The 16,761-nt window shown below is 40.5% G+C and overlaps 1 protein-coding gene across 1 annotated transcript in view; it reads left to right on the top strand.

Moving 5' to 3' along the window:
* Positions 1-15,595, top strand: part of TRPM3 (transient receptor potential cation channel subfamily M member 3) — an 849,162-nt gene extending 833,567 nt beyond the window's left edge. The window contains 1 exon segment of the mRNA XM_021074417.1: positions 7,206-15,595. Within this exon segment, the coding sequence (XP_020930076.1) occupies positions 7,206-8,658 (1,453 nt within the window). The 3' untranslated portion in view covers positions 8,659-15,595.

The raw sequence follows: 16,761 nt of genomic DNA, 5'->3' as shown, positions 1-16,761 counted from the left end.
CTGGGAAATGTTTGACTCTCGGCTGAAGAGAGCCAATCCTTGGAGTTTGTTCCATCAGATTCTGTGCTCGTGATCCTTTAACTAGTTCAGTTCTATTTTAATACATGTATACTGGGCTTTCAGTGTGTGCCAGGTATCAAGGCAGGGCCCCCAAGACACAGTCTCATTGAGTTCCACTCTACACTCAAGGCAGGAACAGCAGAAACATCTAACTCAGTGGTTCTCAAACTTGAGGAGGTCTCAAAATCACATGGAAAGTTTGTCACAACACAAGTTTCTGGGCATCTGCCTCCTCCCCACTACCTACCCTGTGTTGATTCACTGTGTCTTGGGTGGGGCCTGAGAATGTGCATTTCTAACAAGTCCCCAGGTGATGCCGATGCTGATACTGCTGGTCCTGGACCACATTTTGGGAACCACCAATGGAACACAATGGGCAAAATCCAAAGCAGTAACGAACAGTGCAGATTTATTTACTATGGAGCATGTAAATTTGGAACCTTATATTTGGAAAAAGTTCTGGAGGATCTTGAGTACAGATTACCTTTACCCAAAGCAGTGTTTCTCCAACACACCTGACCAAGAGCCTGGTTTGGGGGTTGGAATATAATATATGAAAGTTCCCGAGTAAGGAATTGAACTTGCGCCACAGCAGCAATCCAGGACACTTCAGTGATGCTGGATCCTTAATCCTCTGCACCACAAGAGAACTCATAAGTACTTTGCTTTGAAAGAGTGAATAGGCCAGTTACACTCAGGCTCTAGATGAACACCTCCTGGAAAGAGGAGAAACAGCCTCAGGTACCAGCCTTATGAATAAATACAGAAAAAAATTAAATTCTTTTCTCTCTGAGAAAATAGTCCACATATGTGAAGATCATTACTCTCTCACCGCTTTGCTTTGTCTTTTCCAAAATAAATGTACCAAGATCCTTTAGCTACTTACGCATACAGTAGCTCTCCCACCACCCTCAAATAGAAATACCACAATGTACTTTATCAAATTTTTTTCTCAATATGCACTTTAAATTGTCAACATCACCCTGTAACTGCAGTGTCTAAATAGAACCTAGTTCTCTGTTGTAGTTAGAGCCTAGATTCAGTCCCTTTATTTATTCACTTATGATTTTTGTGTGTCTACTATGGCCAGGCTAATACAGAGTCCAGTAGGACAGGTAATTCTTTCCATGTTTCAAGGGAGAGAACACGGTATAATGGAAAGATTTAAATACTAAATCTGCAGTAACTAGCTGTGTGACCTTGAGCAAGTTATTTAACTCCTCTGAACCTATGTACCCATCTGTAAAATGCAGTATTAATACCTAACTGTAGAATCTTCAAAGTTGAGCTAATATGCATGAGACCTTATGCTTTGGTAACTGGTGATTGTTATTATTTGACCTATACATTTTATTTGCTATGAGATTGCATTACAAACATAGCCAAGTCAAGTCTCTGGGTCAGAGTGAGCCTACAACTAATTAAAACCAGGACTTTTTCAAATGAGCTGATTCAAATATCCTAAAACTTCTTGTGAAATGTCTGTTTTTAACCTAAAACCGGGACTTAGTATTCATTGCTGTGAACTTCAACTTTCACCCTCTTGGGCTCATTAGTCTAGCATTTTAAGGACTACTTTGGATCCTGATTTTATTGTAGGTCTATTCATATTTCAACCTATTCATTTTTGTATCATTGTTTGCTTAATAAGCAAATCTACTATGCCTTCAACGTAATCCACCAAAATGCTCACCAGCACAGATCAGTGGATCAAGACAGATCTAAGGTATTTCATGATGACATGGCCCATTGTTCTGCCATCTCTCGTTGGGTTAGTCAGCTAGCCAGATATCCACATTTCTCCTGTCAGCCCACTGTGTCAATCTCCCTGCTAAAGTCACAATGTACTTTATCAAAAATATTGTCTCTCTGTGTCTTTCTATTAGTTTAGATTTTCAAAAGAGACAAGATTAATATTGAGCTCAAGTAGTCTTCTGTTAACTAATCCTACCTCTTTAAAGTACTCAAAAGATATCATCTGCTTAATTACCCATTACTAAGCCATTCTGAAATGCTGCCTAGCATTGATGTCAAACTCCCATAATTCCTACGACCCGGGAATGTGGAATATCAGGAAAATATTTCTTTCTTTCTTCTTTTTTTTTTTTGGTTTTTAGGGCTGCATCGAGGCCTATGGAGGTTCCCAGGCTAGGGGTCTAATTGGAGCTACAGCTGCTGGCCTATGCCACAGCCACAGCAACACCAAATCCAAGCCGTGTCTGTAACCTACACCATAGCTCATGGCAACACTGGATCCTCACCCCACTGAACAAGGCCAGGGATCGAACCCGTATCCTCATGGTTCCTATTCAGATTTGTTTCTGCTGTGCCACGATGGGAACTCCAGGAAAATATTTCTGATCTGCAATCTCCTGGCATTTCTTTTTATTTCCCTCTGGCTTTTAAGGGCTACCTATATTTTCTGGTGATCACAGATGGAGGTTCTTTTCTGGTTCCTTTAACTCATTTCAAGCATAATTTGCAAACTGGTCATTCATGGGCAGCATCTGCCCACAGAGGGCTGTTGCATTGGGCTTACAGTGATTGTTAAAATTCACTCTGAATGTCTTTGGATTGAGCATGCTCCCTGCTGCCACAGAACCCCTGCCTCTGTTCTCTTATGCCTTGATTGCTTCACCTACATACTTGATCTGCCCTGCCCATTGGAATTTGATTCTCAGACCTCTAACCTAAAGCTTCCAGTTTATTTCACTGTCACCCCACCTGTAGGGTTCCACTCATCAGAAATTTCAGTTTAAATTTTCTCCTTGACAGTAACAATTTTTTTTTTTTTTGTATGTTTGCTATTTCTTTGGGCCGCTCCCGTGGCATATGGAGGTTCCCAGGCTAGGGGTCGAATCGGAGCTGTAGCCACTGGCCTACGCCAGAGCCACAGCAACGCGGGATCCGAGCCACATCTACAACCTACACCACAGCTCACAGCAATGCCGGATCCTTTAACCCACTGAGCAAGGGCAGGGACCGAACCCGCAACCTCATGGTTCCTAGTCGGATTCGTTAACCACTGTGCCATGACGGGAACTCCGACAGTAACAATTTAAGCAAACAGTGATATTCATTATTCCTTGTTGTCATCTTTTTACCTAATATTTATCTTTCGCAAAGCAATGTGCTCTCTACCCTTTTTTCAGTTCACTTGGATCCAAAAAAGTGTTAAACCCATGGCTATTGATAGTACATTCAACTTATAATTTTTCATAAGAGAGAGGAATAACTTAGACTATATGAAATTTATAAATAATCAAAAACATGTGTAAGCCAAAGAAGATGGGTTTCACTCACTTGCCACCATGTCTTTTTCTACAGCTGATCTCCAGTGATGGAGCTGAGTTTAAACTTTTCCCCCCTTTTGTGTCCCAGAGTTAGTGAGAAGGGTAATTAGCCCAAAGGGAAGGGTAGATGACCCTAAAGGACTCAAGTAGTTCACAGAATAACTTTCATTCTGTGAATAAGCAAGAGTCAGCTTTAGCGGCTCAGCATCATTGCCTTTGACTGAAAACCTCTGTCACGAGAGCCCCCGAAATTGGGCTCATGTGATGTGGGATTGTTTTTGCTCTTCATCCTACACCCACCCTACTGCTAGCACTCCAGGGAATACTTGAAATTTAGAACAAGGAAGAACTGACAATTCTCTTTTTCCTTATACCATATTTCCTTTAACTACATTTTGAGGTTGTAAGAAAAGATCAATTTCTAGAAGGTAATATAAAAATCCTTAAGAAATGACTTATTGAAGTTGAAATTTTCTGTGCCATCAGAATCATCTTTTGAATGTCCTTTTCCTCATCACAGTGGCAGTTACAGGCTAGTTGTCTTACTACCTGGATTTTGTCACCAGCCTATTAAGTCCCCTCTGAGAGGCTCCTAGCTGTCACTTTCTTGGCCTCCTGGGAAGAAGAGCCACCTCACATCTTTCCAGGGCTTTATTGGATCCCTATTGTGGTTGCCTCCTGAGTTATTCTGAAATAAGCCATGTAAGGTCTGGAGATTTGAAAGAAGGAAATAAACATAAAATTTTTCCCTTCCATGCGACATCTTCCTATCTACAGTTCCCCCCTCCCCATCCTCCGGCTTTTATTCTGACGTGGTCACTTCCCATATCTATCTCCTTGAGAATTCCTGTTGATCCATAAATTCTTATCATTTTTATCTGCATCTTATTTCCTGACTTGACCAGAACCAACTCTTAAAAACTACAATCATGAACAGAAACTCTTGGTTCGTTCCTCAGACCTATTTATATCTGAGATGCCTGCCCATTTACCATTAACTTTTCAAGAATTCTTTTTTAGAGATTAAGGGAAGAACTCTATTTATGGAACAAGCAAGTATAAATTTGACTCTGAGAACTTTTATTCTTCTACAACTCCTACATTAAACTCCTATCAGTTATATCCATGACCTAACTGATGACATAATTAGGTGGCTAAACACATCCAGAATTCTGGAAGGAAATGGATCAAACCATCCTTTTGTTTGTTTGTTCAAGTCTTATATTCCAAAGCACTTCAGAGCCCATAGAAGAGTTAATAATTGGTGAAGAGTAGCTCCTTGGCCCTTGTCTAGAAGGCTTTGCTCCTCTAGTTCCATTCCCTGGAGCCATGCTTCTTTATCTTTGCTCTTGAGGCTCCCACTGGGCACCTTCTTGCTTTCCCAGAGGAGCCTCTTCCTCCTTGTACCTCCTCTCTTTTCTTCCCATCCTCTTGAACTCTTTAGTTTGTGAGTTCTATTTACTCCCCACAACCAAGTCCTTATTCTTCTGTTGCCTCTTGGTGCCTTAGCACATCCTCTCACCTGCTAGTTTTCTCTGCAGTGTTGGACCCTGGGGCTAGAGTGAGGTGGGATGCAGGGAAGGGTTCCCCACTATGCCGGGAGATGCATCACCATGATCAAACCAATGATCACATGCAGTTATGCTCAGAGAGCATCTTTATCTCTTTCCATACCAACTTCTACACACCAGACTCCAAGAAAGGAAAGAAAAAGGAGGAAGAAAACTATGCTGCTGCTTTCATTACCCTGCCAATACTAAAAAGCTAGGTGGACCCAATACCTAGAGAATCCCGAACAGAATTTCTCATTCTGCAGAATTATACCATCTCTCCTGCTCCTGACTTTAATGAAATATGTTATCTGCTTACTGCATTAAAAAAAATGAAATTGCAATACTTGCAAAATCAAACTTCATAGACTAGATGGTGAAAAAGTGAATGTAAATCTATAAGATACACAAATGTATTATTGAAAGTAATTTCTTTCTTGTGCAATGTTTATACCATGAAACAAAGTTAAACAGAGAAAAGTTGAGTTTTCCTTCTGAATCATTTATGATTGCTGCATGAAAAGCATTGGGTTTGCCAGATATAGAATCTCTTAATTTACAGTTCTTTTGGAAATACACCTAGGCATGATGGCAGAGTGTGGCTGGCCCCCGAGAGGTACTGGATTGGTTATGGGGAAACAGGAAGAAGCAAAATAAAAAAAAAAAGTTTCCAAAGCAGGGCTCCTGAGAGTAATCCAGTACCTTAGACTGGGTGAAGGGAAGCTGAGAGATAAAAGGGCAGAATAGGTAAATAGAGTGAATTGAGGGGGGTTGTTGCTAAGAAAGGCAGAAGTGTGCTCCAAGGCAACAGAGTCACACACACCCCCATTCCAGCCAGCAGAAGAGAATGCATCTTTTAAAAAGCCTATAGATCCCTCAGAGAGGGCCTCTCATACCTCCTTCCGGCATTGAAATGTATTGCTATTGTTAACACACCACCACCACCACCATCACAGCAGCTAAGGCAACCCAGCTCCAATTGCCACCATTCTTTCTAAAGGATGCAGACCTTTTTAGGGTCAGCAGTCAGGGATTTGCCCTGCATATTGGGAGTATTGGAAAAGAATCTCTATCCTTTCCCAAAAAAGTTGTGAATAATCTTATTTAGATTCTCCAAAAGATTTGCCTTTGGGCATTTAAAAGTGAATGTTTGAGCTCGAACCAAAACTTGGCTCTGGTTTGTCCTTTCCAAGTTAATTTGAGCAAGGGAAAAACATGGCACAATGTTATTTTAAATATATGGCCTCTGTCTTTATAAATAAATAGCCAGGCAACCCATTAGACAATTGAAATAATGTTCATCACAGTGATTGACCCAGTGAACCTTTTTTGACACCTGGCAGGTATTTGACACCTGGGCTGGCAACATGGAAGCATAAACAGGAATATGAGACAGATCATACTCTTAAAAATTTCCAGTGGGGAGTGTTAAGACCTGGAGAAATAACTGTAATATAACGCATCTGTGATCAGCTACCCAAAGAGAGAGAAAGAGAGAGAGGAGTAGGATAATTTACTTATTGATGGCCACTACAGAGTTGCCCACAAATTACTGTATGTAATCTTGGCTAAATGTCTTGATATTTGTTTTTCCTTTATTATCGAAATGATTGGGTTAGAGTAGATCAACTCCAGGTGACTCAGTAACAGGACCAAGGAATTCTTTTCGAGGTACTATATGCTAAAAGATTATTGTAAATAATAACAATACAAGATTATATAAATGCAAAATAAAAATAATCCCAGTCCACAGAATAAAAATCTTAACATGTACACTGCAATAGGAATAGCTACATACTATAATCTGACTGTGAAATTCTAGGAAAAGTCATCCAAATGCAATATCCTCATTTTGTCAGTGATTGATAAACCAATACCCTAACATATATGTAGGTCATTGAGCCCTACCCCAAGCCACAACAAAGCCAAGAGGGTGGAAAAAAGGTAGGACTTTGGCTTCATTCCACTTTAAAAAATACTCAACTTTGGTGTTTATTTATTGGTGTTGAGCATTAAATTTCACTGAAGGAAAAGGTGGTTAGTAGCTAAGCAATGTCAGATTTGGTCATCTCTGAAGCTCCTTCCAGCTCAAAAAGATTGGGATTCTGTGATCCTCAGGGACAGGGTCACTGCCATCCTTTCCCCCAACCCCCTCTCACTCCCCGTAGCCCCTTAGTTTCCCTCTGGCGGGACAGTGATGGCACCAAGGTCAAGCTGCAGCTCCGATCCCCTCCATCCGTGCTCCCCAGCCTCCCACAGAGGAACCAGCCCCGGGTGACTCTGGTTCTCTCTTCCCGCCCAGGGTGGAGAACATGTCCATGCGGCTAGAAGAAGTCAACGAGAGGGAGCACTGCATGAAGGCTTCACTCCAGACTGTGGACATCCGGCTAGCACAGCTTGAGGACCTCATCGGGCGCATGGCCACAGCCCTGGAGCGCCTGACGGGTCTGGAGCGGGCCGAGTCCAACAAAATCCGCTCTCGGACCTCCTCAGACTGCACGGACGCAGCCTACATCGTCCGGCAGAGCAGCTTCAACAGCCAGGAGGGGAACACCTTCAAGCTCCAAGAGAGTATAGACCCTGCAGGTGAGGAGACCTTGTCCCCAACTTCTCCAACCCTAATGCCCCGAATGCGAAGCCATTCTTTCTATTCAGTCAATATGAAAGACAAAGGTGGGATAGAAAAGTTGGAGAGTCTTTTTAAAGAAAGGTCCCTGAGCCTACACCGGGCTACTAGTTCCCACTCTGTAGCAAAAGAATCCAAAGCTCCTGCAGCCCCTGCCAACACCTTGGCCATTGTTCCTGATTCCAGAAGACCATCTTCGTGTATAGATATCTATGTCTCTGCCATGGATGAGCTCCACTGTGATATAGACCCTCTGGACAATTCCATGAACATCCTTGGGCTGGGGGAGCCAAGCTTTTCAGCTCCAGTACCTTCCACAGCTCCTTCAAGTAGTGCCTATGCAACTCTTGTGCCCACAGACAGACCTCCAAGCCGGAGCATTGATTGCGAGGACATCACCACCATGGACACTAGATCTTTTTCTTCAGACTACACCCACCTCCCAGAATGTCAGAACCCCTGGGACACTGACCCTCCAATGTACCACACCATCGAGCGTTCCAAAAGTAGCCGCTACCTAGCCACCACACCCTTTCTTCTAGAAGAGGCCCCCATCGTGAAGTCTCATAGCTTTATGTTTTCTCCTTCGAGGAGCTATTATACCAACTTTGGGGTGCCCATGAAAACAGCAGAATACACAAGTATTACAGACTGTATTGACACAAGGTGTGTCACTGCCCCTCAAGTGACAGCTGACAGAGCCACCTTCCCTGGGGGTCTTGGAGGGAAAGTGGAGGACTCATCATGCTGCCATCCTGAGCGAGAAGCAGAACTGAGTCACCCCAGCTCTGACAGTGAGGAGAATGAAGCCAAGGGCCGGAGAGCCACCATCGCAATACCCTCCCAGGAGGGTGATAATTCAGACAGAACCCTGTCCAACAATATCACAGTTCCCAAGATAGAGCGCGCCAACAGCTACTCAGCAGAGGAGCCAAGTGCGCCATATGCACACACCAGGAAGAGCTTCTCCATCAGTGACAAACTCGACAGGCAGCGGAACACAGCAAGCCTGAGAAATCCCTTCCAGAGGAGTAGGTCCTCCAAGCCAGAGGGCCGAGGGGACAGTCTGTCCATGAGGAGACTCTCCAGAACGTCCGCTTTCCGAAGCTTTGAGAGCAAGCACAACTAAACCTTCTAATAAGCTTGGCAGGAGGCTCAAGAATCCAGCCCTAAAATTCTCCCCCAAATTCACCTGTTCCCTTTCCTTGAAACTTACCCACTTTATTCTTAGCTGAGCAAAACAAGTAATGCCTTGGGAAGTGTTAAAGGTGACTTCTGGGGCACAGATCAAGAAAACATGTAATCTGGTGCAATGCCAAACGCTGGGGATTTCAGTCATGTTCACACTCAATGGGGCAGGGAGGGGAAAGAGGGAAAAGAAGGGTTGAGAGGAATGTGTGTCACTAGTCACTTCAGAAAGCCATGAGCTCTGGGAATGAATGGGGCATCAAGTACTCTCCGTGCCAGGAGGCATCTTTCCATTTCTGACCATTTTCAAGAGTTTTAGGATGCAGGGATAAATTGCAAAATAAAATAAAGTAGCCAGCATACAAATGAGATATTCTAAACTTCAATTCTGTTTTCTTTTCACATTGGCTCCATCACTGGTGACTGATGAAGAGCATCCTTTTTATTCAGTATAAGCCGGCAGCAAGCAGTTCTACCTAACGTCCCACATCCTTCTCATGCCAACACTTCTGTAATTGATCATTATAAAGAAAAAACAAGGTAACAGTCATAGTTCACCTGTCTCTTATATATTCATTTCTGGTGCCACAACTTTGATCTTTTTTGGAGAAAATAAAGGGAAAAGATATGCCTTTTTGTATTGCAATCAAAATGAAAGAAGAGTTATGTTAAAAGCGAATGTCAGGTGGTTTATTATATACAGTGGGCATTCAAGTATAGTTGAGCAAGCTCAGGATGAATGTACCTAAATAATTTTATATTTTTTAATTTATTTTGTATCTCACTTGTCATCAATGAAGCCACTCACTGAATATGTAATAGTGAACTTAAAAAGAGAAATAGTAGGCAGAACTCACCTAAAACTGCCGTATGGGATACTGTTACATTCTCACCATCCATGTCATGTGTGATGCTGCTGTGTGACCTTCATCATTCGTATGAGTCCACCATGTCTTCTGAACATCTCCAGGATGTAACTGCCAATTTTCCACACCACTCTTCACATGGCCATTTTGTATTTGAATTATCCGGTTACATGTGGATATTTTCATACCTAGAGTTTTGCCATTTGATCTGAGCTCAGCATAATTTAATTGGAGTTTTTCAAGGGCTGGTATCTTTTTTATGGAAATGTTCCAAAGCACTTTTTAAGGATGTTTCAAAACCATAAATAACCTTAGAATTGACTGGGAGTTTGGTATCAACCCAAAGCCATCAGTTGCAGGCATACCATGAATATTTTTCTTATATACAGAGCTATTAAAAAGATACAGTAGACTAAAATAGAAAGCAAATAAATATACAGAGTTCTATAGTATATGCTGCCTATATACATATGTATGCATTTACACAGAGAGACATGTTAATATATAGTATATAAACAGACACATTGAGCTTTCTTAAAAGGCTTGGACTTTTCTATCACCTTGAGATATAACCAGGATTTTTTAATATCCAAGGAGTTCCATTGAAAGAGTCCATTATATTAAATTTTGACAGATGTTGAAATTCTGATTTTTAAAAATCTCTCTGACCTTAGCTTTTCCTTGTACCAAACTAGAGTTGCCAACATGACTCACTGCCTTCCTTCTGCCTCTTTTTTTCTGGAAGCACTTGCTATCATGCCATCTCATTTAGTCTGGTTTCTCCTGCACAAAGCAATTATGCCAAGTACAATTAGAATCAACATGCAGTTCTAAACCAGATAGTATGATGGACTCTAGAATATAGGCATAAATCTTTAGATCAGAATCTGGATTTAAGGTGGGATAAAAAATCATGACCCTCGTATCTTCAGATTCCTATTTGGATCACTGATTTAAAAGAGAATAAAAGTCTTTAAGGGAAAAGATTTAGTGTCCCTGGGCCCAAATACAACCTGGTTCTTTTGTTTAGCTGTAGTTGTGAACTCAGCTAAACAAACTCTCCTTATGTGAAATCAAATAAACGGACAGAATCTCTAGGCTTTAAATGTTTAAAATGAGAAACAAAAACCTTCTGAACAAGTTTTCAGGTGTAGAGATAACTATGGCCACATATAAATAATTCAAGAATTCCTCTCAGACTCCTTGGATTTAAGTGAATAAGAAACAAGCCACCAGAGTTTCTCATATATAATTTCTCTAGAAACTGCAGTTATATTTTTACTGGACCCCATTTGACTATTTCTCCCTCAGCAAACATGCATTTGGTGAAAACAAATCAGTTGCCCTTAAACTTCCTTGAGTCATGAATCTCTATGGGGATCTAATGAAAACTCTGGGACCTCTCCCCAGGGGAAATAAAAGTCTGTGCATGCAGAGTTGCAGTAAAGGGTTCACGCACCCCTGGTTCCATATTGATTGATAATTAGAAAAAAGGAACCCTGTCTGTTTAAAATCAATGCAGATGTAACAGGCACTTTACATTTTGAGACCATTTCTCTGTGACTCTCAGAAAGGCCAAGTCTCAGCACCAGAGTCTGAACCAAGATTTTGTTATTTTGTTCTTCAGATTAGCCTTTGCTAGTTTGCATCCTAACACTTTGATGATTTTAAGTATGGAGCACACTTACCAAGCCAGAAGTCTCTCTAAATCTGTAGAGGAATCTAAAAAGGAGGTGAGATCTTTATTCTTTGACCATAGAGCAGAATAACAGAGCACCTCCAGGGCCTCATTCTGGACCAGATTGAAAGTTGGAGAATGAAATTATAAGCATACGTATTTCCATTATTATGACTTCTAGAGAACAGAACAGCATCTGGGAAACAAAGTATTTGGCAATCCTGACCTTGTGACTACCTGGTCCTCTTACTGTGCATGAAGATGAAGTTCTTACATCTTTTGTGAAATATGAGAAATATATAAGCCAAATTTAAGTGACTTTAAACACAAACTGTGTAATGAGCCATTTCTTTCTTGTGCACTTCCATGTGTGTTATGTTTTGATCCATCTCTTTCCATTTCTGGAAGTTCTGCTCACCAGTGTTGGCATTGATTCTGTGGCCTTGTACAGTCAGCTTGTGTCCAGCTCATTTATTTCACCATGTCCCTGATCGAGGGAACATGAATTACCTGTCTCTGTGAGTTAAGCAGCTCATGAGCAGCAAGTTATTGGAGAACGTAAATAAAGTCATAGAGCTCTCAAGGAAGTAATAGCTTTGGTTTAATCATCTGCTTCTAAGGTGCCAATTTTTATATACTACTATATGTAATGATTTGTTCTAAATTGCTCAGTCCTTCTGGGGGAAAAGTGTAAGGATGTTTAGTGAAAATGACCATGTAAATTCTTGATTGACCAACATATTTTATATTTATACTAGAAACTCCCTCTTTGATGGATTTGAATGAAGCTGGAAAGCTTGAGCATAATTCATGACTAGTTTGTATATTTCTCCAAGCCCCAAAGTTTATTAGGGGTATGAATGCAGCACTTTATAGAACTGGATTTGTTTTTTTTTTAAGTTTAAGCTTCCAGGTCTAGGATATTATTTAGCACTTTGAAAGTTCTCCCTTTAAAAAATATATATCAGAATAATCGAATGAGAAAAATGTACTTGTAAGAACACAAAATGTGTTTCTTCTGAATGTTTCAAATGTATTCTAAACGATGGTTTCTATAGATAATATTATGGTAGATAACTGGATAGGACATTTGTTCTACTTTCGGAGGCTGTACAGCCTAATCTTTCTGAGGGTTTGGGCTGTTTAACTTCTATAATGATAATAAATATTATCCAGTCATCCATCATGCTATATCTATAGTCTCTACCATTCATTCATTGTGTTGGGCAATGCTGTATTATAAAACACATGTAAACATATATGTAACCTGTGTTTAACTCAGCATAGTTGTAGCATGTGGTTGTATTAATGAACGTTACAGGAAAGCTTTATAAATCATTTACAAATCTGTAACATTCAATAAAGAAGCACATGTTGCAAGGATTAATTATGTTCCCAATTCCACGTTATTTAGCATCCTCGTGAAACAGGCACTTTTGTTCCTGATCTGCTTTATGTTTTTCACATTCCCGTAGACCGCTGTAAACTATTTGTATAAGCAGATGTGCATCCTCTAACAGCCCTGCGAGCTGTGGTAGGCAAGTTGTGATTTTTGTGAAAGACGAACTGGCATGTGATGCAAAAGACTATCTGACAAATGAACTGAAAATAATATTTTAAGCTCCAGTTGAATTAGCTGTTTGTTTACATCTGCTACCAAATGTGGAAGCAGTGTACAGTATTTTATAAATATGTTCATGTAGTAACACTAATATGTTTGTTTCTAGATAAAGTGATGCTAGTGTGTAGGTGGTTATATACTTGTTCTAGATATTGCATTATAACTCACTATTCTTTATCAGTAGCAATGTGACTTAAATGAAGTAATCCCTCTTCAAACCCAGTTTTAATTTCGTGGCAACAAAATGCATGCACTGCTTTATGCATTTCTTTTGACTTTTTAGAGGCACTTAACATTTTACTATTGCCTGTTGTGACACTTAAACCAGTGAGAAACTCAAATTGTTGGGCTTCTTACACTGTTTGGGAATTATGTCCAATTTTTAAAAATTAAAAACAAAAAAGGAACCAAGGGTTTTTTATTATTTTTTAAGCTTTGAAGAAATAATATGGAATAAAGTATTAACCACAGGGTGTATAATTATGTGACCTAGAGACAGCTAAGCAACACCACTTGGGTTTACCAAGGACTAGGTGTTAGTGCATCTGTGATATATGAAAGACGCGTTTCTGATTCTTTAGGGCCATTGGGTACTAAATTGCTAAACCAGAACCAAGGGTGAGAAATCCGATTGTGACAATGTAGAAATCCACAGATCAGTGTGAATGAATCCAGTGATACAACACGTGACCACCCTTCTATCTGGTGGCTTTTCTCACTTGTGTGTGAGCCTGGCCTGGGAGAGGGCAAGAGATGGGTGACTGACTGAGTGTGTGATGAGCACTGGGTGACTCTGAAGAGTTTGCCCTTTAAAGAAATCACTGTTTCATTGTAAGAAGCGATGCAACATCAAGAAAAGAGAGGAGCCAGTTTGCATAGTTTTATAAATGACTGCTCTTCAACAAGTAGAGAGAACTTTTCTCTCAGCCTGCACTGGCCTGAGCTTTCTCTTCTTTTTACATGTCAAACATTCCCTTTCTCAAATTGGAGTCAACCAAAGCAGGGGTTGGTTCTGATTTAAGGAAAACAAAATTTGTTTTTTTTTAATTCATTCAAGAAAGTTGTGTTACCTTTTCTCTAATGAATTCCTTGTAGTGATCACTACTCATGAAATCAAGACACGACAGTTTCTACATGTCATCTAAGAGAGCATTTGGGTGGCTAAATAATCCAGATGGCAGTGAGAGTGAGGTGAATTTTGCCTGTCATAACTTACCTAGTCTAACAGCCCCATTAAACTTTGAGGCCATTGCCTATTTACACAATGTTTGTGTGCTGGGAAGTGAAAAGGACATGCATGGCCAGAAGGCCATAGGCTTTCTGAAGAGCATTAATGCCCACCTTGACCCAGGCCTTCCTCTGGAGCAGGCAGGCTGCTGAGAGCTATGGAATGCAAAGGACAATTCAGCCTTGTGCCTGGATGTGCAGCCTTCTCCACCCTCTCAACTTTCTTCCTTTCTTTTAGCCCCACACAAGACTTTTTTTTTTTTTTTTTTTTTTTTTTGCCAGACCAATTGACTCATGCTCACATCACCTCAATCCCCTATGGGCTCTGGCACAGTAAGCCAAGACAGTGGCTACAGACATTCAGACTGTCCATCCCTCATTTTCCCCACTAATTTAGCTTTGTCCTCTCAACTCTGCCCCATGCTCCTAACTTGCCTGGTGCTGGCATCAGTTTCATCATTCTTTGCCTGTCTGAATCCCAAAAGAAAAGAGTCCCTCATATCTTCACCCCAACTCCCCACGTATCACCACTGGCCATCTGCATCTAGATCATGGGGTTGCATACTCAAATAGGTGGAGGACCTGGATCCAGAAACAAATGTGTCTACTGGACTGGTAAAAGACCACAGGAGGAAGTAGGGTTTGTAGGACAGGAGAGAACACATGTCCTACTACAAAGACATTCACATTCAGATTTGCAAACATTGTGATAGCCAAGCAAATGTGTCTGCCAGCAGCTTTCAGTCCCAAAGCAATAGTTTGGGACCTCTGAATCAGAGCCTACCAGGATCATATTCTTGATTCCAACTTAGGGAGTGTATACACAAAATACACTGAAAATTGAGGTGGGAGGGAAAGGAACTCACCCTATTCAGGGTTATTTCTCTTCTCCCAAATGATATGTGTGTGTATGTTTGCTAGCTGCATCATTCTGGACCCACATGTAGGGTCTTTCTGAGGGAGATTCAGAAGAAGAGTAACATAGCATAGTATCAAGGCTTATCTGCTTCCTGTCACTACAGTGTCTGACCTGAGTTTATATTGCTGCTCTTGCTGTGCAAAACAGTACATGCAGTATACTGTACTCATAGCCATTTCATTATACATATCTTAGATTCTCATTTGTACACATTCTAACCATAGTTTATAATGGGGAAGATTATTCAAATATCATTTTTGAACAAATTCCTATAAATAAAACAATTTTGCAATTGGGTTTCTTAAAGGTATACACATCTTTTCCTTCTTTGTGTATAGATAGACAGCGGTTTACATATCTATCAGCATTATAAATATATATAAATCCTTAGAGGAATTGTTCTTTTTTAAAGGTCTGTTATTGGATTCACAATGCACTTTGAGCTTGTTCGTTTAGATATATAATTCGAAGCAGAAGTTGGCAGATACCACGGGAAAAACTTTCTGAAATTTCTGTAACAAATGTTTTGCAATAAAAAAGAAAAAACCTCAGTAGTTCAAAACATGACTTGGGTGTTCTTGTGCATTTATTTGCCACCATCTGATCTCTACCATTCTCATGCCAAGAACTGTTGGGGTATAGAGAGATAATTACTGTGGGTTCTATAAATTACTTGTAGAGCAGAGGCTGCAACTGTGGTTTATGGGTCATATCTAGCCAACAGAGAAGGGGAGTTGTTTTCCAGCAAAAATAATTTAACCTCAAATAACAGTGGGAAGAGAAGTTGCAATATACATATATGTGCAACCCTTTATCCAAAAAAAAAAATTGTCGAGCACCTACTACGTGCCCAGTGGTGTGCCAAGGTGAATAAAGCAGGCAAAGTCTCTACCACTGTGGAGTTTTAAATCTAACTGTAGTAAAATGTGATCACACAGTCTTGTAATTACCATTTAGTTGCCTAGGAAATAAAGCATGAAAAATAAAAGTGTACTGGTTCAGAGACATGACAGAGCTCTGGGGCTCAGGGCAAGGAAGGCTCTATGGAGGAGACTATTCCAGAATGTGCCCTGAAGAACAAGGAAGTTTTAAGTAGAGGAGGAGGAAATTCTACATAAGGGGGACATTAATTTCTTTGTTTTTATTGAAGTGTAGTTGCTGTACAATATTGTATGTTATAGGAGTACAATACGGTGAGTCACAAATTTTAAAGGTAAGGGGAACATTCGTTTGATGTGTCTAAATGTTACAGTGCTTCATCCTGATTAGAACTTCCAGGCAGGCCCAGCTTCTCAGTCTGCATCCCCAGCATGGACCCTGGTTTTGAGAATGAGGCTTTGTTCCAAGGAGAACCTTTATCTTTACCTTTTCTACTGTCTCTGTCTAGCCAATATCTTGAAAACAGAATGGCTGGTATAACTTTCTGCAAGCAATTTATGTTCATAAATATGCACATTGATGTAACACATACAGTATTCAATCATGTGCCCCTAGATTTCCCAGAAAATCAGGTCATCTATCATATGCTGCTAAAAATCTCAGATTTAGATCCTTGAAGGAGATATTAATGGAGGTAGAGGAAGGCTACATTCTCTAGAGATAATTCATTATTATTTACTTGTTTGCATTACCCAATTTGATTAAAAGCCAGAACACATAGCCTAGGTTACCACACCCTTGTCTATGGAAAGCTCTCAATAATTCTTTCCTTTTCACCATTCCCGATCTCTGGT

The sequence above is a fragment of the Sus scrofa genome, chromosome 1 (assembly GCF_000003025.6).
Source record: "Sus scrofa isolate TJ Tabasco breed Duroc chromosome 1, Sscrofa11.1, whole genome shotgun sequence".
Lineage (NCBI taxonomy): Eukaryota > Metazoa > Chordata > Mammalia > Artiodactyla > Suidae > Sus > Sus scrofa.
This window is presented reverse-complemented; position numbering and strand designations above follow the sequence as displayed.